Source organism: Plecotus auritus (genome assembly GCF_963455305.1).
Source record: "Plecotus auritus genome assembly, chromosome: 7".
In the NCBI taxonomy this organism is placed as follows: Eukaryota; Metazoa; Chordata; class Mammalia; order Chiroptera; family Vespertilionidae; genus Plecotus; species Plecotus auritus.
In genome coordinates this window covers 53,902,449-53,925,964 of record NC_137774.1, presented here as the reverse complement: position 1 = coordinate 53,925,964, position 23,516 = coordinate 53,902,449, and the positions used below count along the sequence as shown (strand labels likewise).

The window sequence follows — 23,516 nt, the reverse complement described above, 5'->3', positions numbered from 1 at the left end:
TGCTGTGTCCAGGTGGATAGTCAGAACTGAGTTAAGTTGTGGGACATCAGCTGGTGCCAGAAATGCTCAGTGGCCTGGGGAAGGAAACATCAGAACTGGTGTCAGAATCTTACCTCCAATCCCCATTTGCTGATCTAAAAAGTGTTTTTGTAAGCGCATTCTTAGGACACTAATCCCACAAGCTTTCACACAAAAATGGTCCCACCACCGGTCCTGCCTCCAGGGGCTGTTGGAAGACCCCAGTGTATTCAAGTGCCCACGGCCGAAAGGGCCCTTTCAGGTGCCCGTGTGTTTCCACGGCTCATTTGACTATGGACCCTTTCCCTCCTCACCTGGGCACCACGGAACACGGTGGGAGAACCAGTAGCATTACCTCGCCACGCTCTGTACCTGGTGTGTGACATGGGTGCTAAAAGCTCGCGAACAAAAGGCATTTGTGGCAGACAAGGATGCAGGCTTGCCTTCCTGTGGACTGGAGGCTGGGTGTTGTGGGCGCTGCGAACAGGAGACTGAATTCATAGCACATTGGCCTTCAAAACAGGGAGCTAGACTCCATCCTTGTCTCTATCATCCTTGATCACTCCATCTGGTTGGTTTGTGAGTGTTTATAGCCGCTGATGCTGAGGGACTGGCCATGGAGGCCGGACTGCCCTCTGCCCTCGACGGCAGTGTGCGTGTGGCTGAAACAGCAAAGAGCCCGCAGAATGTTCACCAGGCTCAGCATTCGGGTCAACACTGCGTTCCTCCTGCGGCAAAGTGAGCCGGGCTCTGCACCCTCGTGTGTCACCACTACGGTGGGAACGAGTTTCTCAAGGTCTCCGACACGTGAAAATGCCAGTGGGATGAGGGGTGGTGGGAAGGTGAGGGCGGGGCTATGGACAGCCTCGCTGGCTGCCAGTGGGGCCCTGGGGCCAGCAACAGGCGGGGTCTCGGCCCACTGGCCCCTTTTCCAGAGCTTCGTGAAGACTGTGGACAGATTGGGCAGAAGACGGGCTAGGAAATGCATACTTTTTAATGTGATGGCGTCTGTTTTGATTTGAAATGTCCAATTGGAAGCCATTTGCATTATTGAATAGGTGGCGATCCCAGGAGCCTCGCCTTCCAGTCAGGGGCAGAGGAGAAACAGCCATTGACCACAACAGAGTCGCGCAATTCAGACCTGTTGGGGCGGGGCTAGGGCCCTTTTGGGGAGTTGCCCAGTGTGGCCTGGCACCGCATCCCGTGGGTGCATCGTAGGTGGACCCGGGGTCTGGCTGTGCAATGGGGCAGCCTCTCGGCTTCCCTCCGTCAGCAAGCCGCTTGGCTAGTGCCTGGAGGCCAGGATGCTGACCACGAGCCCCACGGTCAGAGTGGCCGACGCGGCCCCCAGAGCAGCCCCGCGGCGGATGGCCAGCTGCTTCCCCGACAGCCCGCTGGGAGGAGCTGGGAGGGCCAGGGCTGCGTCTGGCGTCCTGAAGAGGTCCGCGTGGCACCCGGGGCTCGAGAACATCGTCAGGGAGACGCCAGGGCAGGTGCCTGTGGCCACTGCAGAGCAAACGGGAGCAGCTCAGCGATCCCAGGCAGGGAGGGCGGAGTGGGGAAGCCTGGCTGCGCCCTTCTGCCGCAGGACCCACTAACTGAGCTCTGCCCCCACAGTGAGCGGGCACAGAGCCCCGCCTTTCTGTGCTGCAGCGGGGGCACCGGAGGGGTCCGTGCGGGAAAGCGCCGTCAGCTGAATTTTACGCACAGATAACGTTACTGTGAAGGTCAGGTGAGGCGCGTGTCCCTGTCTGAGCCTGCCTTTGTCATGACAGGGCACGCTCACTGGTTTCGAGTGCATGTGACATGCCTCGTGGGTCATGCACCCAGGCTGCGGTACGGCCACTGTGCCAACTGGGGCGGCTGGCGCTCAGCACAGCCGGGGCAGGAGCCCGTGCCCTGAGCAGGGCCATCATTTCACCACAGATGTGCCCACCTCCGGTGCGGTGCAGGGCGGTAGGAGGGCAGTGCCTGCTCCAGGTAGCGAACAGGCAGACCTGCCCCCGCCCACAGGACGGCCATGGGCCAGGGAGCGGCCTCCTGCCCTGAGCGGCAGGAGCGCTATGACCGCCCGCGGGCCTCAGCTCTTGCCTTTGCCAGAGGAGGGACAGCGGGGAAGAGACTAAGCTCCCAACCGTGCTTCCCATCTGAGAGCGGCGCTTTGGTTCTCTGCCTCACGCGATGAAGGCGTGTGTGTGAGTGTGTCTTCCGGGGCTTAGACCTCATGTCACGCTGAGAGCACTGGGCGTGCCTGCTTCCAGCTGCCTGCGACAGGGCCGCCGCTGGCCTTGTTGTCTGAGCCCAGCAGAAGCGCCTCCAGCGTTACCTGCAGACACGGCCCCTTCCTCGGGCCCGGCTCTGGAGGCCCCGCTCGCAGGGTGCTCGGTGCCCTGCCGCCGCAGCCCCGCGTACTTCTCAGCCTGCAGGAGAGAGCCTGCGGGTCAGCCTGCCAGCCCTCCGGCACCAGGGGCTGGACCCCAAATCGGGAGCTCCCACTCCCTCACACCCCTCGTGCTGGGACTGCGCTCCACTTCCCTCCCTGCTCCAGCTGCCCCAGAGTGCAGCCCGGCAGAGCAGCGTGGGGGAGAGGAGGACCGTGGGGGAGCAATGGACCAGGTGCGGCTGACCGGTCAGGCTTCTATGTAAATGGCGAAGGTCCTGGCGGGGGTGCAGTGGTGCTGGTCTATCTGCCGCCTCAGAGAGCCTCACGTCCTGCTGGGTCAGCCTGCACCCGCGCTGCTGTGCCAGCCTCTTCCGTGGCGGCTCCCTGCCTGCGGGGCAGCAGGCCTCCCTGGCCAGCCTGTGACACCGGCCACTGAGGCTGCACACACTTGGGGTGGGGCAGGCCTTAAAGTGGTGCTGCTTTAAATCCGTGTTACCATGGTCTTACATGCCAAGACGACTTGCTCCGCACACGAGGGCACAATAGTACCGCTGGGGACCAGGGTCTTGGAGAGGACACACCCTCTGCCCGTGGGCTGGCCTGCGCGGTGGTGGGCAGGGATTTATGACCGCTCCCCAAGGCTCACCCCGTGAGCGCAGGCGGGTTCAGGCAGTTGCACTAGCTCTCTGCCTGGGGTTCGGCGGCCGGGCTGGCTGAGGGGGTTTCTGGTGTGCACATCGGAGAGCGAGCCGCTTCCATGGCACCGTCTGGGCTCCGTTCCAGCACAGAGCAGGTGGGTCCTCTGAGGCCCACGAATCTGTGCCCTGGGCCTCTCTGGTGGACAGTCGCTTCACCTGACTGGCCAGGCAAGCGTGTCCCCAGGCCGGGGCTGCAGACTCACCTCCTCCGCAGCCAGCGCCCAGTCCATCCGCGCAGCGTAGGCAGCCAAGGCAGCCGCTGCCAGCACGCCGCAGGCCAGCATGCCCAGCCAGAGGCCTGTCAGGGACAGTGACAATGGGCGCGTGTCCAGCGCCCACCCAGCCCTCTCCTCACTTCCCCACCACATACCCATGGTTCTCATTCTGACCACAAAGGCCAGAACGATGCCCAGTGGGAGGCCGACGACGTAGTAGGCAATCGCATTCACCACGGCTCCGAAGGCCTGCCTGCCAGTTCCTCTCAGGACTCCGCCGTAGACACACTGGGCGGGAGCAGAGGGCGGTTAGCAGGGATGGGATGGTGGGGGCAGCAGGCACTTGCTAGGCAGTTTATTGAACTCTCACAGATGGTGCTCTCAGCCCCCTTTGCTCTGTGCGGAGACGGAGCCCGGGAGCCCAGGTCACGCCCCGTGGTGCACAGCGTGGCTGGGTTTGGAGCACAGCTCAGGGCCCGCCTTTGCCTCCACGCATCCTCGCCGCCCTAGAAAGGGCAGTAAAATTGGAGACTACCTGCCAGCTGGCCTTGGAGACTGGTCTAACTTCATTCAGAGATGTGAGGTGTTGTTTTCTATTCTTGCCATAGCAAATCACTGCAGACTTAGAGTTTTAAAACAAGACACTGTCATTTTATAGTTCTGGAAACTGGAAGTCCAATGGGTCTCACCACACTGAAGCCAAGGCTGGTGCCTTCTGGGCCAGGGACAGTGTCTCCGCCTTCCCCAGCTCCTGGAGCCACCTGCGCCCTGGGCTCCGCAGCCCAGGCAACAGCGGCATCGCTCCCACCTCGTTTCCCTCACACGTCTCCTTCTCTGGCTCGCCGCCTCCCCGCGCATGAGGCCTCTGGGATGACGCTGGGATCTGGATAATCCAGGATCGTCTCCCCATCCCAAGACCCTTAATGGCATCGGCAAAATTCCCAGGTCCCGGGATTAGCATGTGGTACTCCTGCGGGCCACCATTCTGCCTACAACCTGGCAAGCGAAGGTGCTGTGCTGTGCCATATGAGACAGGCAGCCTTTGCCCGCGCCAGAGAAGTACGACTCCTTGCTTTATTTCCTAGCCTCATCCTCCCGGTGACCCGGAGCTAATGAGCTGAAGAAGCGCAGGCACAGCTCACGCTCGTCAGCACTTCAGTCACTGGTGTTTGGTTATTTTTACTTTGTTAAGATGAGGGCTATGGACTATTTTATGGCTTCTACACATTTGAGCAGAGAGGTCACACCCTGGGGACAGGAGGTGTTGCCTCTTGAACTTTGAAATCTGTGCACACATTGCTCATTGTTATGTATCAAGATATAGAAGAGGATACTTCTGATTAAGAAAAAGACGTCTCCAAAATTATGCTTGATATGCTCTGGACCAGAATGTCTCAACCTGGCGGTTTTGCCTCCTGGAAGTGTTGGCAATCACTTTGATTGTCACAACTAGGGGGAAGGGTGCTTCTGGCATCTAGTGGGTTGAGGCCAGGGATGCTGCTGAGTATCCTCCAGTGCCCAGGGCAGCCCTCCTACAACTAGGAATGGTCTAGGAGGGCCAAACTCGAGAGGCCTTTAGAGCACGAGGAATCACCATGCCATGGCAGGGCAGTGCACAGGAGGGCCTGCGGCTGCGGGTCTGCTTAGGACCGTGGTCGGCAAACTGTGGCTCGCGAGCCACATGCGGCTCTTTGGCCCCTTGAGTGTGGCTCTTCCACAAAATACCACGGCCTGGGCGAGTCTATTTTGAAGAAGTGGCATTAGAAGAAGTTTAAGTTTAAAAAATTTGGCTCTCAAAAGAAATTTCAATTGTTGTACTGTTGATATTTGGCTTTGTTGACTAATGAATTTACCGACCACTGGCTTAGGAGAAGCAATGGGCCGGTGGACTCAATAGTGAGCTCCATGAGCTGAGATGGCCAGGGCCGTGGTGGGGAGCTTGCTCAGTTCTCCATGTACCCCATGTTGGCTAGAAGCTGAGCGTGTGTGTAGCAGAGATGAGCAGACCCGTGCCACCCACACCTCCCAGACAGTGGAGCCTGGGCATGGACAGAAGAGACACAAGAGGACCCAGAGGGAAGTCAACACTGAGCAGACTTAAAAAAAACAGCCCACACTCGGATCCTCCAGCAGGAAATGGGAGCCTTACCAATGGTCAGAGGTATCTGAACACAATCTCCAATCAGTCTGGCCACTGAGCTATGCAGCTATGCAGACAGGGAAGTGACCCCTAGAAGTTAAGCTTTAAAAGAAACACACACACACACACACACACACACACACACACACACACACACACACAACTAAGCAGAGATACAGCTGCAGGTTGTGGAGGCAGGATTCATATAATTAGTCCAGGCAAGTTACTAAACAGAACAACAGTGCTTGGGGAAAAGTCACACACGACATTCTCCAAGATGGACCTATGCTAGGCCACAAAACAGGTCGCAGTCCATTTTAAAACATTGAATTCATATAAAATATGTTCTCTGGCCATAACAGAATTAAATTAGAGATCCTACCAGAAAGAATCTGGGAACAACCAAATATTGAGAAATTAACACACTTCTAAACTCATGAGTCAATAACGCACAAGAGAAATTTTAAAATATTTTAAACTGAATGAAAAGAAAAATAACATGCCAAAACCTCGCAGTACGTACTAAGGGGAAACGTATGGTTATAAATGCCTAGATCAGGAGAGAAGAAAGAGCTCCATCAATAGCCTATATTCCACCCGCTGAGGCCAGTGAAGAAGAGCAAACTGTACCCAAGGAAAGCAGGAGAAGGGAATAACAATGATCAGAGTGAATTATCATCGGAACCAAACATTCTAGTTCTTTGATGAGATCCACAAAACCGGCAAACACCAAGGGGCTGACACTGGTGAATAAGACCAAGAAAATAGCAAAGTGAAGACACAGATTACCAAAATCAAGAATGAAAGAAGGGACATTGCTACTGATTATAAAGAAAAGATTATGAGGGAATATTATGAGTAACTTCATGCCAAAGAATTAGATGGCTTAGTTGAAGTGAATACATTCTTAGAAAGACACAAATTACTAAAACTAACTCAATAATAGAAGGTAAATATACCTATAACAAGTCAATAAATTGAATTACTTTAAAATCTTCTGACAAAAGCTCAGGCCCAGCTGGTATCATTTGGTGAATTCTATCAAATATTTAAAGAAACAATGCCAATCCTTAACAAACTCAAAAAGTATAAGAGTAGAGAACACTTTCAAAATCATTCTATGAGACCAATGTAACCCTTACACCAAAGCCAGATCAAGATATTACAGGGAAAAGATAAAGATTACAGATGAGCACTGGCCAGGTGGCACAGTTGGTTGGAGCATCGTCCTATACAACAAAAGGTTGCAGGTTTGATTCCCGGTCAGGACACATGCCTCAGCTGCAGGTATGATCCCCAGTTGGTTGGAGCATCGTCCTATACAACAAAAGGTTGCAGGTTTGATTCCCGGTCAGGACACATGCCTCAGCTGCAGGTATGATCCCCAGTTGGAGCACGTATGGGATGCAACTGATTGATGTTTTTCTCTCACATTGATCTCTCTCTTCCTCTCTCTAAAAAAAAAATCAATAAAAACATATCCTTGGGTAAGGATTACAAATAAATAAATAGAAAATTTTAAATTATAGGTGAATATTCCTCATGAATGTAGATGCAAAATCTTTAACAAAATATTAGCAAGCCAAGTTCAGCAATATATAGAAAAGATATACACCATGATCTGGAGGGGTTTATCCTAGGAATGCAAGGTATAACATTTGAAAATCAGATCATGTAATTATACCATATTAATAAAACAAAACCCATATGATTATCCCAATAGATACAGAAACAACATTCTTCAAATCCATGAGAAAATGTTTCAGCACAGTAGGAGTAGAAGGACTCTTCCTTAACCTGGAAAAGGGTGTTTATAAAAACCCTGCAGGTAGCATAGTTGATGCTGAAAGACTGATACTTCCCGCAGCATTGGGCACAAGGCATAGAAGAAATTCTACTCAATGTTGTATTGAGATTCTAGCCAGATGAAAAGGAAAAAGTGAAACTCTTTATTCACAGATGACACGATCCTATATGTAGAAAATCTTAAGGAATCCACATACAAAAAAATGACTAGAATGAATTTAACCAGGCCACAGGAGAAAAGATCAATAAACAAAATCCCTTCACTTTAAGCTCTCTGTTGGCGATAGTTTGAATTCTTTCCTACATGAAGCCAAGAGCCCACAGTGGGTGGTGGACCCTCAGGCCCCCAGCCCCCGGGATGCCTGCACCACAGCCACTTCGGGAAACAGTTTGGCAGTGTCTTGGAAATTTAAACATAAGCTTATTATTCAACCGAACAATTCAAGTCCTAGCACTGTACCAAGAAAAAGGAAACCATACATTCACACAGAGACTTGTACGAGAATATTCCCAGCAGCCTTAGTCATAATAGCCAAAACCAGAAACAAACAGAAGCCCACCCACCGGTGACTGATAAGCAAAAGGTGCTACACCCACACAATGGGCTATTATTTGGTCACAAAAAGGAATGAAGTCCTGAAAAAATACTACAATATGGATAAACCTCAAAACGTCATCCTAAGTTAAAAAGGCAGCCACAAAAGAATACATATGTTTCATTTACATGACACGTTCATAAAAGGCAAAGTTCACACCAATATCGAAAGCACCTCAGTGGGTGCCTGGGGCTGGCCATGGGGTAGGGACTGACTGTGAAACAGGCCCCCGGAAATTTGGGGGGTGATGGAAAGGTTCTGAAATTAGATTGCCATGATGGTTGACAACTCTAAATTTACTTAAAATCATTAAATTATTCACTTAAAATGTGTGAATTTTATGGTATGTGATTATAATTCAATGAAAGTATAAAAATGAAAATAATGTCCATGGAAAACATAAATGAAGAATAATGTCAATATAGCCAGGCGGAAACGCCCCTTGCAATTGCTAGTTACAAAGTTGCTTCCAAGTTCCTTGAGCGTGAGCGTGAGCATGAGCGTGAGCATGAGTGTGAGCGTGGGCGTGAGCAGAGCAGCGCTGCCCTGGGAGGGAGGCAGGCTTAGCTCCCTGAGAGGCACAGGTCTCCAGCCACTGTCAGTGTCAGGAGGAAAACTGTGGCTAGTAACCCTAACAGCATCCTCTGACGAAGGCAATGCCAGATCCCACAGGTAGTTTCCCTTCGTGGTCCATGAGAAAAGCTACAGACGTGACGACAGAACACAGCCCGGAGGACACGTGCTGCCAGGGCTGACGGTGGCTGAATGCCCAGCCAGGCTCAGAGGGAAGTCCCAGGACACGCAGCAGCTGGAGTGGGCAGGGAGCCCTGGGCCCTACGGAAAGCCCACCGCAAACCAGCTCTCCCCGGGTTTCAGGTTTCGGGAGCTGGGCTCTGCGCTGCTGGTTGAGCACACGCCTGCGCAGAGCTGCTGGATGTTATACAGGGATGCCTCCCAAAGGGCTCGCTTAACTCAGGTGGCAGGAGAAGACACAGGATGCCAAGTCCTGCTTGTGAATGAGGCTGCAGTGCTTCCTTCTCTACGCCATGCTGTTTTAAACACCCCCGCCCAAGTTCAAATCTGTGCTAAATGGAACCTCCCTTTAGTGGGCAAAGGAGCAGGAAATTCAAGCCCCTCTGCATCCTGGGTTGACTCCCGCCCTCTCAGAGGTGTCCCTCTGCACTGACTACGGGATGTGGCTGCTGTCGAGCTCCTGGCCAGGCAGGGCCAGGTCAGTGCCTGTGGCCCCGGCTCAGAGGAACCAGGACAGACAAAGGTTTGTGAGCTTACACTGGTGCAATTTTTCAGTTTTGCTTATCTGCATTCACCGTTTGGCTTGTTGGAATTGCAGGAGGCAAGGGAGCCATTGTTTTGAATAAAAATAGACCTACTATGAGTAAATACTCTGGGCGCTCACTGTCCAGGTAGCCCTCTCCATGTGTCGATGCTAATCCTCACAGCGTACTCACACAGATGGCCTCAAACAGCTGGAAGACGATGTAAACGGGCATGACCTTGTCCACCAGGGCGATGACCTCCCTGCAGGGGAAGCAGGAACGAGCCTGAGCCTTCATTGGGAGCACTGAAGCAGGACTGTATTCTTAGAGACCTGGCTGTATTCCCTCTATTACACCTCCTCCCAACATTGTCACCTAGGCAAACCCAGCTCCCTGGCCCCGCGTCTCCATGTCTGTGGGTCACTGGACAGGCAAGTGGTGGGGGGCCAGGCCTGGGGGAACGAGCCCAGGTGCTGGCGTCTCTCTGTGAGGGCAAAGCCAGGCCTAGCCCTGCTCCCTGTGGATCCAGGGCTAAGCCAGGCACGTGACAAATCTCTGAAGACTGGCGGCAACCCACTGTGGCGTTTCCCAGAAGTCAGCGAAGAAACAGATTGCCTACTCATCACTGGTAAAGACGGAGCCCAGGTTATTTTTCAGGAGGCTCAGCAGGGCGCCGATAACTAGCGAGGTGCCAACTGAAAGAGACAAAGGAAGAGCACTTGGCTAAACACAGCCCATGGAGAGTCCAGCACGGTCGGCACAGGCCAGCCCCGACCTCCACACCAGGGCCTCACGTCCTGCATTAGAGCCAGTCACTTGGACGAGGACATTATTTGCCGTCCTGTGGGAAGGACAACATAGAAAGTGCCTTTCCCGTGGCTCTCCAAGTGGGGGTCCTGGGCCAGCAGCATCAGGATCGCCTGGTCACGTGCTAGAAATGCAGACTCTCAGACCCCATCTCTAACCTACGAGCCAGAAACTGTGCGGGGGGCCAGGGGCCTGTGCCGTGGGCTGCCTCGAGGGGACCCAGTGCCACCTGAAGCCTGAGCACCCTGTGCTCCGCAGAGGAGCTGATCTGTACCTGTCGGCCAGAAAGCAGAGCCAGGTGAGGACACCAGCTGGTTCCTTCTGAGGGGTGGCCTGGGTGGCCCCAGCTCCTGGGGTTGCTGGAGAGTAAGCCTGCAGAGCTCCCTGGGCAGTGGGAGGGAAGCGCCTGGGGAGTCACACTAAGGTGCATGGTGGCAAGCTGCCCCCAGAAGGCCTGATAGCCCAGCAGAGCGGTGGGGAAGGAGCACAGCAGGCTAGAGTTGGGGTTGGGGTACCATCCACGAATCAGCCGGGGCTGCTCTGGGCCCGATGCAGGTGTAGCTGGTGGAATACGCCTGGCTGCTCCACAGCTAGCCCTGCCACCAGCACCCAGGCCCTCCCCGGCCCAGGCTCTTGACCCCCCAGCTTGCCAAGTCCCCTCCCCCGGGAGAGGACGTCCCCCACCTGTGCAGAGCACGCCTGAGACGGCGGATCGCTGGGCTTGCACGGTGTCTGCTGCTCCCAGGGACGTCCCTACTCGGACGCAGACAGAGATGCTGAGCCCCATGGGAATCTGGGATCAAGATAAGAAGGTGCTGTCAGTGGAGCCAGCCTGGGCCCCTGGGATGGGGTGGTTGCTGAGCCAGAAAGAGGCTGGGCTGGCTGTGAAGCAGCCCCCAGGCCCCCAGCCCAGGCCGAGCAGGAGCAGGAAGGCAGGGTGGATCCCAGGCAGGCAGCATGAGAAGAGCCTGCTGCAAACAGGTGGTGGCCTCTGATGCTGGGCGATGGGGTGGGGATACCCCAAGTGAGCCAGCAATCGTCGCCCCATCCCCTCCATCAAACGTCACAGACAAAGGGGCCTTGCAGTCAAACTCACTATGTTCCCCAAACTCATGAGAAAGTGAATGTTTAAATGGCCCTAAGTTGCCAGGAAAGCTCCCTGGAGGAAAAAATGTTTCAGTAAAAACCATCTGTAAAAATAAGAATCACCTTATAAATTAGTTTTGTAAGTGTAGGTTTTTATGAACCCTCTGCTAAGCCTGGGGTCACAGCCTGCATGCCCGGAGCCTGCCGGGTTTGCACATGCGTGACACGGACACCCGTGTCTCTAGAGAAAGGAGTGTGGGAGAAGAGGAATCCCCCCAGGGGACTCTCACCCAGTTCTCTCTAAGAGGGGCAGGAATATGGCCCAATGCTAAATAGAAGGTCCCATTTTTTCAAGAAAATGCAGAAATCCAGATTATGGTGTAAAACCTCCTAATTTTAAAATGGTGTTAATTAGAAAAGAATTCTTCTAACACCACGTGAGTTCGGTATTAGCCCCCGGGGTGGCTGCGGGTTGTCTGTGTGTGAGTCTAGCAGGGCCTGGACCTGACGGGCATGGGGAGCCCAGGAGGGCCCCTTGGGACAGAGTGACAGCCTGTTCCCTCCTGTGATGCCCCAGGGCAATGGGGGTGCTGGTCGGGCAGAGGGCACTCACCATGTAGGTGACTGTGGCCACCTCGTAGATGACGGCCTGGGCAGAGAGGTCCACCATGCTCAGCAGGCCTGCGGGGGGCGGGGGGGTGAGCAGGCCTGAGGGGGTGTGGGGGGGTGAGCAAGCCTGTGGGGGGGGGGAGGGGGGAGTAGGCCTGACGGGGGGTGGAGGGGTGAGCAGGCCTGTGGGGGGGAGGGAGGAACAGGCCTGGGGAAGGGGGCGTGAGTAGCATGTGGCCTGGTGTGGAAAGAGAACTGGGCCAGGACCAGGAAACCCAGTTGGGCCACTGTGCGAAATCGGCCCTGGACAGCCGCTCTGTCCTGGGGGCCTGGCTTTCCTGTCTGTCCGTGGGGGCAGGGCAGACTAGAAGGTCTCTGGGGGCGAGTGCAGCTCAGCCTGGTTCTCAGGCAGTGTGGACTCTGTGCTGAGTGCTCAGGTGAGAGCCCACGCCGGCCAGGCCCATGCACACTCGCGCACCGTCCATTCCACCTCCCACTCACTCGGTGACTTGCCACCTGTACTGGGTGCCCACTCGGTGCCAGGGCAGTACCGGCATTCACCATGGAAGGCCCAGGCCTGCCCCCGGGAGCTCACAGACTGAGGGGAGACAGTGCGCCCCCGGCCTGGCCTGGGCGACTAGCCAACTACCTGTCAGGGAGGGGCTTCTGAGCTGGGGGAGCCACCCACAGGGTTCCCCACCCCCGCCCCCGCCCTGCCCTTCCACATACCCATGAGGAAGCTGCCAATCTCGTAGGCCCACCACTCGATGCAGATCATGAGCATGCTGGGGAGGGCCAGGGAGAAGAAGGGGCCCCAGTCCTGCAGGCACTGCACGGACCAGCCTAGGAGCAGAGGCCTGAGCTGAGCAGCAGCCGCCTGCATGCCCCCTGCCAGGCCCGACGGCCGTGGGCTCTGCCCATGTGGCATTTTACCCAGGGCATGCCGCTGGCCCAGTGCTGGTGGGGCTTGGAAAAGGACGTGGGGACAGGGCACCCTTCACCTGGCCAGGGCCACGGAGCAGCTGCGGGGGGGAGCCCCGGGTGCGGGCGGGGGCCGCTCCATCCATGACACCACAGGATCTAGGGCAAGTGCCCTGCCCTTCTGGGCTCTGTCTGCTCATCTGGAGATTTGCGTCCTTATCTTTGTCCTGCTTCCCGGAAGGATCAAGGAGAGCAGCACGATTGAGGCCAAAGGACGAGCCCTAGGGCCGTGCAGACGTGGGAGGGGACACCCTGGCCTGGATGAGGCCAGGCCTGAGCTGTGCCTGAAATGCCTGGAGACGGAACCCACAGGCTGCCGTCAGGTGTCAGGAGGCAGAAAGGCTTGGAACCAGAAGCCTGGGAGTGGACAGGCATGGGTTCGAGTGCAGCCCCCACTGTGTACCATCTTTGGCATTTGGGGAAATTGCTTAGCCTCTCTCAATTTCCTCCGAGTGGGGGCAATGGGAATAATAAGGTGCGCCGTTGGCTGGGGTCGGCAGTGCCGGCCGCCGGGCTGACACCTAGGATTTTGCCTGTTGTGACTATCACTCCTGAGACCCAGGGCCAGTGGAAGGCTCCCTGAGCCTGACTCCTGCAGGCTCTGCACCGGGGCGCATGGGGGAGGGGACCCCAGGACTTCGAGGTGGGAGTCCTGAGGGGTAGAGCAAGGCCCTGAAGGGAAATAGAAGCAGGTGGGGGATGGGGCTCCTCCAATGGGGCTCCAGCTGGCCCTCTACCCGCCAAAGGAGCCCCTGGCCGCGCTGGGGCTGACGCAGGCCGCCCACCTGCCCACGTCTCCAGATGCAGCTTCCTCAGCACGATGTAGAGCAGCAGGAAGATGGTCTGCACGAACTGGGAGAGGGTGTTGGCGTAGGCAGAGCCCCTGGGGGGAACACACGGGGCTGGGCTGAGGCCCGCATGGCAGAGGCAGGCAGGGCTCGCTCAGGCCCCCGGGACCCCTCTCGCCCTGTCTCTTTGGTGGGACGTCCCCATCAAATTCCTCATGACCTCCCACTTCTGGATGGTGCGAGCAGCCTCCACAGCCTTTGTCGTGGGTGAAGCAAGGATGACAACTGACCCGCCCCAGGCGGGGTGGGCACTGGGTGCGCATGTCCCCGACAGGCCCCGAAGCCAGCGGCCTCACCTGACCCCCAGGCTCAGCACCAAAACCAGGACGTAGTTGGCCAAGGCATTGATGCCGTTGCCCACGAGGCCGCTGAGGACTTGGGGCCAGACGATCCCCTGAAATAAACGAAAACTGGCCTGGCCTTGCTATGGGCTGGGCAGGACCAGGGGTGTGGGCACATCTAGGGGGTCCAGAGATGCTGGAGATACGGGCTCCCCACGGGCCCTGTACCCGAGATCAGAGCACGCAGACTCAGACTCGGACACTGAGAGGGAGAAAGCCTCCCGCCCTGGGGCCTGGGCAATGTGCTAGCCACCCTCCAGCCAGGGACTGGTACCTGATTTTGCAAATATTTTGCCAGCAGGCTATAAAGAAAAATCACCTGCATAAAATAAAACACACCCACAGGTAAACAACCACCAAAACATGAGCAGATGAACATTAACAGGGATTTCTTAGGGATCTGAGTTTGGGCAATTACTTCACCAAAGTACGTGGGGACCCCACAGGTAGGCTTCCCCTGGGCGTGTGCTCTGGCCCTGCCCATGGGAGAGGCCTTGTTCCTGCTCGGTCTCCGCCTCGGGGTGACAAGCCGGCAGGGAATGTGGTTCTGAGAGCGCAGGCAGCAGGCTCCTGCCAAGGCTGAGGGCTGGCGGGTGCTGGCAGCCACCCCAGGCCTCCCACCCGCTTAGGAAGGCTGCCCAGCGGCCTGGTTCAGGACACACCAGATCCTGAATCCACAGGTGTGACCACCTGGCTCCTGGCTCTGGTCACTGGAGACAGGAAGGAGTGGTGGGAGTTAAGCAAGGCTGGCTGTGCCAGCAGCCTCTCTGAGCAGGTTTAAGACCCCATGAAGGGCAGGGCCTTCTTTCTCTGTGGAGCACACGGGTCTGGGGGGTATGTGTGTGCGCGCGCATGTGTGTGTGTATGTGTGTGTGTGTGTGTGTGTTGTGCACTCTCTGTGCTCTCTCTGTCCTCTGTCAATGCCTGGCCCTGGGCCTGTGCCATGTGCCCCATCCCTTCCTTTAACCTCTCCTTGTTGAATGTAGCAGTGTCAGGAGCGCGGAGGTAGAGCTGCACTGCCTGCGTTCAAAGACTGGCTCTGCCACTTAGGAGCTGTGTGGTTCTAGGCATCGCACGTCTTTGCCTGTTTCCCCATCTGTCCTGGGGATATTATGTTCACCTAATATATATACACATACATAAGCAAAGTGATTACACAACAGCATTTGGCATCTTTAAGCATTCCAATTGTTAGGTAAGCATTATGTAAGTCTTATTATTGCCATTAAAGTTTGCAGCTGCATCTCGTGGGAGGGACTTGCTTTACTTAATACAGGAGTTTCCCTGGATAACTTTGTAGGATTATTTCCCCTGCACTGGCACATGGCCCTGTTGGACAAAATACCACCCTCTTGGTCTGAAGAGCAAAGCCTGGTTTCTAGGGAAGACTTGGAGGAGAAACCAGCCCTTTCACATGGTTTCCATGATACAAAAGAAATCCGGAGCTGGCCGGGCCCCACCAAGTCATGGCGCTGGCCTTTCAGCGTGGGTGGCCGGGTCCACCCTGCCAGACCTGGGAGGCTGTAAAGCACTCTGAAGTCCTGCAGCCCCTTCCTTCCCAGCTTTCTCCTCAAGAACATCACCCCCGGGTGCCATGGAGGGTAAAGGGGTTTAAGAGACAGGAAGGCAACTGGAGCTGCAAGGCCAACCCTGCCTGCCAGGGAGTGACATGTGTCACTGAGCTTCAATCCCCCGAGCGTGGCCGTGGAGTCCAGAGCAGTCACAGGAATTGGCCCAAGTGGACACGCTGCTCATTTAGCTCTCAGTAAGTTCACGGAGAGGAAAGAAGGGAATAGTCAATAATGAGTCTTAGGAAAAGTTTGTTAAATGGATAAAAGTCTTACATGTAAAAATGAAAACCATGAAGGGGTTCAAAGAGAATGTATACAAATGTTTATATAATCTTGATATAGGTTAAGTGTTTTTAAGCTCATCAAATACAGATACTATAAGGAGTAGGATTTATCGATCTGTTCTGTATACATTAAAAATTCTTAAAGTGGTCTGCGGACTGAAGGGTCCTGGGTTCGATTCCAGTCAAGGGCACATGCTCAGGTTTCAGACTCAATCCCCCAGTGCAGAGAGTGCAGGAGGCAGCTGATCGATGATTCTCTCTCATCATTGATGTTACTATCTCTCTCTCCATTTTCCTTCCTCTCTGAAATCAATAAAAATATTTTTTTAAAAATTCTTTAAATCAAATATATCAAAAAATTGAAAGGCAAGTGACAAACTGAAAAGTGCAACATATGTGTCAAAGGGTTAAGCTCTTATTTAACAAATTATAATTAGAAAAAGATTAACCCATTATAATAAGCAATTCACAGAAGAAAAACAAAGGATCAGCCCGGCTGGCATTCCTCAGTGGTTGAGCATCGACCTATGAACCAGGAGGTCACAGTTCAATTCCCAGTCAGGGCACATGCCCGGGTTGCGTGCAGGCCTACAGGAGGCAATGGATCAATGATTCTCTCTCATCATTGATGTTTCTCTCTCCCCCTCTCCCTTCCTTCTTGAAATCAATAAAAATATTTTTTTTAAAAAAGAAAAACAAATGATCGATAAGTACATGAAAAATGTTTAATTTCATTGGCAGTAAAATACATGTTAAAACAATTTATTTCTAATTGGGAAAAAATAATACTCTGCTGATGAGAGTGTTGTGAGTGGGAGTAGAAATGCTACAAATTGATATCAAAAGCTGTTGGCGGAGTAACTCCAATTCTAATAATGCATCTTAAAGAAATCATTACAAATGTTCACCAAGTTTTTCTATAAGAATGTTTATCAAATCTTATCCTATATAATAAAGATGTAATATGCAAATGATCGTTACACTGTGAAGTGTAACTACCGACCACTTAACGACCGGATCACGGATCAACAGGAGGGTGGGGCAGCGAGCTACAAGCAGGTGGCGGAGAGCTACAGGAGGGGGCAGGGCAGCAAGCTATGAGGTGGGAGGGGGGAGCAGGGTGGGGGAGCTACAGGAGGGTGAGGCAGTGGGCGGAGAGCTACTGGAGGGCAGTAGCGAGCTACTGGCAAGCTATTGGTGCACGGATTCATGCACAGGGCTACTAGTTTATAATAATGAATATAGGGAACAACCCAAATACCTAACATATAGGGATTGGTTAAAAAATTGTGGCACAATGAGATACTATGTAGCCTTTGAAATCAGTGTGTAGGAGGCTGTTTAATCATATAAAGGGACTAAAGACATATTTGAAAGGGAAAGAGTAGGTTATAATACAACTAGAGACCCGGTGCACAGAATTCGTGCATGGGGGTGTGTGTCCCTCAGCCCAGCCTGCACCCTCTCCAATCTGGGATCCCTCTCACAATCCAGGACTACTGGCTCCCAACTGTTCGCCTGCCTGCCTGCCTGATTACCCCTAACCACTTCTGCCTGCCAGCCTGATCACCCCCTAACCACTCCCCTGCCAGCCTAATTGATGCCTAACTGCACCTCTGCTGGCCGATTGTCCTTAACTGCCCTCCCTTGCCAGCCTGGTCACCCCTAACTGCCCTCCCCTGTTGGCCTGGTCACCCCCAACTGCCCTCCCCTGCTGGCATGGTCACCCCCAACTGCCCTCCCCTGCAGGCCTGGGTCCCCCCCCAACTGCCTTTCCCTCTAGGCCTGGGTCCCCCCCAACTGCTCTCCCCTGCAGGCCTAGTTCCCCCCCCCCAACTGCCCTCCCCTCTAGGCCTGGGTCCCCCCCAACTGTCCCCCCCTGCTGGCCATCTTGTGGTGGCCATCTTGTGTGTTGGAGTGATGGTCAATTTGCATATAACCTCTTTATTATATAGGATATACACACATTGGCCTCATTTCAAACTGCATATATGTATGTGTATTTGAAACCACGCACCCGTGAGTGGCAATAATCTTGGAAAGAGAACCTATGTTCTCTCTGGATGGAAGGGTTATAGGTGATTTGAAATTTTTCTTCCCCAGGCTTTCTACAATAAATGGTTTTCTAATCAGAAAAACATGTTCTGTTATTTTTAAAAGTTCAGTCTGCATGGACCAGAAAGGGAACTTCTCTCGGACCCCTGCCACCATCCTCACTGCAGTGGGAAGTCGTTGCAGGCTGATGCCTCCCAGCAGATCAGGTGGAAAGGCAAAAAGCCCGAATTTGGGAGAGGGGAAGCCCACCCGCCTCCAGGCTCAGCCCTTACCGGAAGTGCGGGCATGAAAATCAGCACGTATTCGTGGGTTAGCCTGCAAGAGAACCAGAGGCTCCAGAGCTGGCAGGCAGTGCCCTCCTAAGCCGGGGACACCCTGGGAACCCCGGGTTTGCAGAGAGGCTCTCCCAGGCCCTGCAGATATCCGCCAAGATGAGCAGGGGTGCTGCCACCACGTGCCAGAGGAGGAGCCCAAGGACCAACCACAGGGGCCTCAGGACTAGGGCACTGGCATTTGGAATAATATGTAGCTTGTAAGGGGGTAAAAAAGTTCTCCTATCAAGAACTAGCAAATGAGTGCACATAACATAAAGTGAACAAGGCATTCCTATGAGGGGATGTTTCTAAAATTAATAATAAACCGTGTAATTCATCAGAAATTGGTTCAGTCCTCTTTCTCCTTTTTGGAATATGGGTTAGTGCACACTTCACTTCTTTTCTTTTCTTTCTTTCTTTCTTTTTCTTTTTAATCCTGGAGGATATTTCTCCATTGATTTTTAGAGAGAGGGGGAAAAATCGATGTGAGAGAAACACATTGATTGGTTGCCTCCTCACGGGCCCTTGAGTAGAATAGAACCCGGATCCACAGGCCAACGCTCTATCCACTGAGCCAAACCGGCTAGGGCTACACTTGTTTCTTCAAAAAGCATCTGTCATGTTCCAACTGGTGCTGGGACACAAATGCAAATAACATGCAAATCCCTTATTGGTTTATTTCCTCCTGAATTAAAACTGGCCTTTTGTCTGCCCCCTGCTGGTCGCAGGCAGAGCAGCATGCTGTGCTGAAGAATCCCCAAACCTAACCTGGACCCCCTCCCCCAAGCTGCACCTGTGGCTGTTTCTGACCCAGGAAGTGCGGTGCCCAGGGGCCTCCTTTAGGGGTCCCCTGCACGCCCGCCTTACCTGGACACGGCTGGGTCCTGCCTGAGGACCAGCAGGATGTGCTGGGTGTTGAGGAAGAGTGCCCAGCAGGGGAAGCAGCAGAGCAGCAGGATGAGGGTGCCCCGCTGCAGGATGACCCCCACGTGCTTCTTGTTGGGGCTGCCGAAGCTCTGCAACACAGCCACCAGCTCAGCGCGCCTCAGCCCTGGAGGACCCGCCGGAGCTTACCCCCAGAGCCTCGTGCAGCGGCCCAGCACAGGCAGCAACGCCCGGCCCAGGGGCTCCCGCTGCAGGGGCCGCGGCCCAGCATCTTCAGAGCTGTTCACCGAGCACCGCCCCCGCCCCCCACCCCCTACTTCCCCCCGCCCCCCCCCCCCCCCACACACACTCCTTGCCCCAGTCCTTCCCGAGTGCCGGGAACCAATTCCAGCATGTAATAATTACAAGAGTTTCATCAAAAGGTTGGTAAAGCTTGGGGGGCTCAACAAGGGCTGAGCCACATATGTAATTACCTGTTGGAATGGCTAAACGGCACTTCCCCAAAACCTGAATAGGATTGTCTGCTGCCACACAGCTCAGGGCATCTTAAATCTGCATGTTATTGCCTCCTGTTTGCCAAACACCTGAACAGCTGTAGGCTATTCCCCAAACTGACAATGCTTCTGTAAACCCTACCCTTTGAAGTGTATTATCTCCACCTTGCCTTAGGACAAATTGCAAGGGGTAGTCTTTCAGTTTCTTTAGCTGAAGCTCCTCTGACCCCCAATGCCTTTCAAAATTATCTTTTGTCCTTGGACTCCTTCTTAATCACCTACGCATAGCTCCCTTCTCCAGATTGCTGAACCCTTTGTAATGCTGGGACAAGAACCCTAGCACCCGAGTGCCGGGAGGGAGGTGCTATTTCCCCTCACAGCCTAGGCTGGAGGCTGGAGAACATTCTCCAAGTCACCTCTAGTAATGGCAGCCAGGGCCCAGCCCAGGTCCCCAGGTCCACCGGAAGCCCAGAACTCGGGTCCCTGAGGCTGGGGGTCCCTGGGGCAGGGGTCCTATCTGTGCACCCTCAAAATGTGACACACCAGGCAGGAAACCTCTCCATCCCTTCCTCCAGGCTCGCTGGCCCCTGCCCCAGCTTCCGGAAGAGTCTGTGTGCCTGGCAGCACTCAGTCCTTAGGGAGCAGGTGGGAGGGGGAGGCAGCTGCCCCACCGGGTCTGCTTGACAGGCTCCCACTCCAGGGAGCACCAAGGAGCCTTTGGAGGTCCCCACCCCCCTTTGGGAAGTAGTGGAGGGACCATTCTGCCCTGCCTGGCTCCAAGAGGCCTGCCTACCTGGGACATCAAGGTGTCACATGCTGAGGAAAAGCCAAGGCCCACGGAAACTCCGCACACATTGACGAACTGATGCCAACAGGAGGAAACAGGTTGGTCAGGCGCTGCCCAAGGAGGGGCCTGCCCAGCAGCTGAGACCCCCTCCCGGCGGCCGGCCCACAGGCTGTGTGCCATCTGGTGAGGGGCCTGGTCCCAGCTGGGATGCAGCTGTCAGCCCTTGTGCTGGGTCTTTTCCAGAAAGAGGGCCGGGGCAGGGGTGGGGGGCAGGGGGCTTCCCTCCAGTCCTGGCTGTACTTACGGCCACTGAGAGGGTCACGGACGCCAGCTCCACTTTGCCCAGGTGCCCACAGAACACCGAGCTCACGACATAGATCATGAAGGACAGCACCTGGAACAGGAACTGGACAGGCAGCCTGGGTCAGGGGTGCCCGTCACAGCCCCCCATTCACCAGGGACCCACAGAGGTCCCTGAGCCTGGCACAGCGCCACACCTCGGGCCAGAAGCCAAGAGACAGTGGGCTCCCATTGCTGTGTGGAACCCCGGCTGCGGTTTTATTGCCTAAACGGGCAGGAATGAGACACCAGGCAGGAGCCCAGGACTAACGCAAGCATTCACTGCTGCTACGCATATCATGGAACCATTGGCCAGGCTACATAGAAACAAACAGGAGGAGGAATAAAATCCATCAAAACCTTAGCAATGGCCCTGGCCAGTGTGCTCAGTGTTTAGAGAGTCTGCTTGCTCACCAAAGGGTTGGGGGTTCGATTCCAGTCAAGGGCATGTACCTGGGTTGTAAGTTCGACCCCCATCCTGGTCGTGGTGCGTGTGGGAGGTAAGCAATCGATGTGTCTTTGTCACATCAATGTTTCTCTCCCCTTACCCCCTCCTTTCCACTCTCACTGAAAATCAATGGAAAAATTATCCTTGGGTGAGGATAAAAAAACAATCTTAGCAATGACTATGTCCAGGTGGTGGGATTGGAGATGAATTTCTTTCTTCTTTATAACTTTTTGTTTTGTCTGAAACTTTTACAAGGAACACATATCAATTAGCTTTTGTGATCAGAAAAAAATGTATCTGAAGACATTTTCCTTTGTCAATAAAAAGGGCAGTGCCCGGCTGGTGTGGCTCTGTGGTTGAGTGTTGACCCATGAACCAGGAGGTCACAGTTCAATTCCCGGTCAGGGCACATGCCCGGGCTGTGGGCTCGATCCCTGGTAGTGGGCGTGCAGGAGGCAGACAATCAGTGATTCTCTCTCATCATGATATTTCTATCTCTCTCTACCTCTCCCTTTCTCTCTGAAATCAATAAAATATATAAATAAATACATACATACATAAAAAGGGCAGCGGGCTCCCTCTTCCCCTGCACACACCGCTCAGGCGAGGCCTGTGGGCTCCTGCATCAGTGGCTCTCCCTTGTCCCTGTGAGACCTTCCACCCCCACCTGCCTGTGGGTTTCTGAAGGAGGACAGGTGGTCCCTGCTGAGTGTGGCCAGGCCCCACCTCTACCCCCGGCACAGTCCAGGGACAGCCTTCTGCTATCACCCGCTCTGGGCAGCAGCCCCAGGTGCAGTCTGAACATGGCCAACCTGGGGAGTTTCTGGGGAAGGGTTGTGAGTAGCCCCTGGCACACCCAGGTCATGCCTGGAGCAGCTGGCCCCAGCCTCCCTGGCCCCACACTGCCACCTCCTTACCAGGGGTCCAGACAGGACGAAGAGCCTCCATGCCTCAGCCCTAAAGCCGGTGGGGACCAGCTTGCAGGGGACAGGGCAGCAGATTCCGCGCTCCCGGGGCACTGTGTCCTGGAGGCTGTCCATTCCGAGCCCTGGCTGCTGGCTGGGCACCCCGCACGCCTGAGCACCCCCTCGCCCAGCCTCGACCAGGCAGCCAAGTCACCTTGCGGCTGGCTAATGAGTAAGAAGAGGGTGGAGTGTTGCCTTGAAGACCAACTGTGGGATAAGCCTCGCCTCCTGGGCAGCCCACTGACCCTGGCCCTGGCCCAAGAAAGGACAGTACAGAGCCCTGGCCACCTGGGAGTCACCTGGGTTGATGCTTGTGGGTGCCTTGTGTCTGCTCTCCCCAAGGGTCAGGAGCGAAACCTCGGAGGGGAGCTTGGGGCAGTGAAGGGGTGTGCTGGGCCTGGTGGGGGTGGGACCCTGGGAGTCTTACACGTTGGTGTGATCGTGCCCAGCTGGCTCCCATTTCACAGATGAAGAAATGGAGACAGACAGCCAGGCGGCAGAGCCCAGGCTCCATCCAGGTGGGCTGCCTCAAGAACCCTGCCCTGAGGAGGGAAGGGTCAGGTGGGAGCCTGGGGTGGGGACTGGGGCGAGGATCCCTGGGCAGAGGCCCCTCGCCCTGCCTCTGCCCCCACCCCTTTGGGCAGCAGCCCTGAGAGCCAGGTGCCCCAGCCTGGGCAGCCAGCCCCCTGCTCTCCGCACCTATTTTGCTCAGTGAAGCTGTCTCTGGGCCTCCTACAAGGTTCCTTCTGGCCCCTGGTCTACCGTCTCTTCCTGTCCAAGCAGGGTTGGTGCGCCCCAGGACAAGCAGGCAGCCCAAACTGGGGGAGCTCATAACCGCCCCTCGCTGGGCTTGGGCCTGGATGGGGCTTTCAAGTGTGGGCTGACCCAAGGAGGAATGAGTGAGGGCCTGCAAGACTTGCAGGCAGGACAGCTGGCCTGGGGGGGCGAGGCTCCAGTCCCCGGAGCGCCCAGCCGCGGAGCTGCATGGAGGGAGGAATCAGGACACAAACAGGAGATGCTCATCACTCCCTCCCCATGGCTGCCGCCAGCGTGCCCCGCCCACATTCACGGGCCTCCTCTACAAAATGTTCCCTGGTTTTGGCATCTGGGCACCTGGGTGATGTATTCTCCCTCACTCTGCCAAGCTCCTAGTGGAATATTCTACAGCCTTTGCACTAAATAGTGCATTTACCACCAACCAAGAGGAATGAGAAGACGGCATTGCCACTGTAATTGCTAGTATATGACACAAAAGGGCGGGGCAGAGAACAGCTGCGCGCCAGGCCCAAGGCCCCGCCCCCTCCAGGGCCTGGGCAGGCGCTCAGCTGTTTGGCTTCATCTGAAGGGTGACTGAGCCATCACCATGGGACCTGAGCCTCGGGGTCCCTATCACGTGAAACCCGCTGCCCCCGCGCGGCAGGGCAGCGGGAGGGCCGGAGGCTGGCAGTGGTGCCTCCGAGACTGCCACGTGGGGACGTGCGTCTACCCCCAGGACCCTCTGTGCAGCCCGGGCCTCCGAGCGGGCCTGGTCCGGAGAGGAGCCACTGCAGGCGCCCGCGGAAGCTGCAT

At 55.2% G+C, this 23,516-nt stretch overlaps 1 protein-coding gene across 4 annotated transcripts; it reads right to left on the bottom strand.

Annotated features, from left to right (window-relative positions):
- Window positions 1–995: 995 nt before the first annotated feature.
- Window positions 996–23,124, bottom strand: SLC47A2 (solute carrier family 47 member 2). 4 transcript variants are annotated; one of them, XM_080681117.1, is made up of 17 exons: window positions 21,900–23,124; window positions 20,500–20,601; window positions 20,202–20,270; window positions 18,897–19,045; window positions 17,988–18,030; window positions 14,080–14,124; window positions 13,761–13,858; window positions 13,402–13,499; window positions 12,365–12,478; window positions 11,640–11,707; window positions 10,625–10,733; window positions 9,753–9,828; window positions 9,326–9,395; window positions 3,470–3,602; window positions 3,303–3,397; window positions 2,345–2,438; window positions 996–1,524 (listed from the first exon to the last, which is right to left on the bottom strand). In XM_080681117.1, exons 1-17 carry the CDS (start codon window positions 22,020–22,022, stop codon window positions 1,304–1,306), a joined length of 1,707 nt encoding a protein of 568 aa, XP_080537243.1. In that variant the 5' UTR covers window positions 22,023–23,124; the 3' UTR covers window positions 996–1,303. The 4 variants fall into 4 exon arrangements, with proteins under 4 accessions (XP_080537243.1, XP_080537244.1, XP_080537245.1 ...); XM_080681118.1 differs by having other exon boundaries at window positions 20,500–20,589; window positions 21,900–22,070; XM_080681119.1 differs by lacking the exons at window positions 13,761–13,858; window positions 14,080–14,124; window positions 17,988–18,030.
- Window positions 23,125–23,516: the final 392 nt, after the last annotated feature.

Bases quoted from the DNA above. Each gene is read 5' to 3' on its own strand.
- SLC47A2 (XM_080681117.1), bottom strand. From the start codon at position 22,022: ATGGACAGCCTCCAGGACACAGTGCCCCGGGAGCGCGGAATCTGCTGC. The intron at 13,859-14,079 runs GTACCAGTCCCT...CGTTTATTTCAG, and splicing joins CAAAATATTTGCAAAATCAG to GGGATCGTCTGGCCCCAAGT. The intron at 11,708-12,364 runs GTATGTGGAAGG...CGCCCCCCGCAG, and splicing joins GATTGGCAGCTTCCTCATGG to GCCTGCTGAGCATGGTGGAC.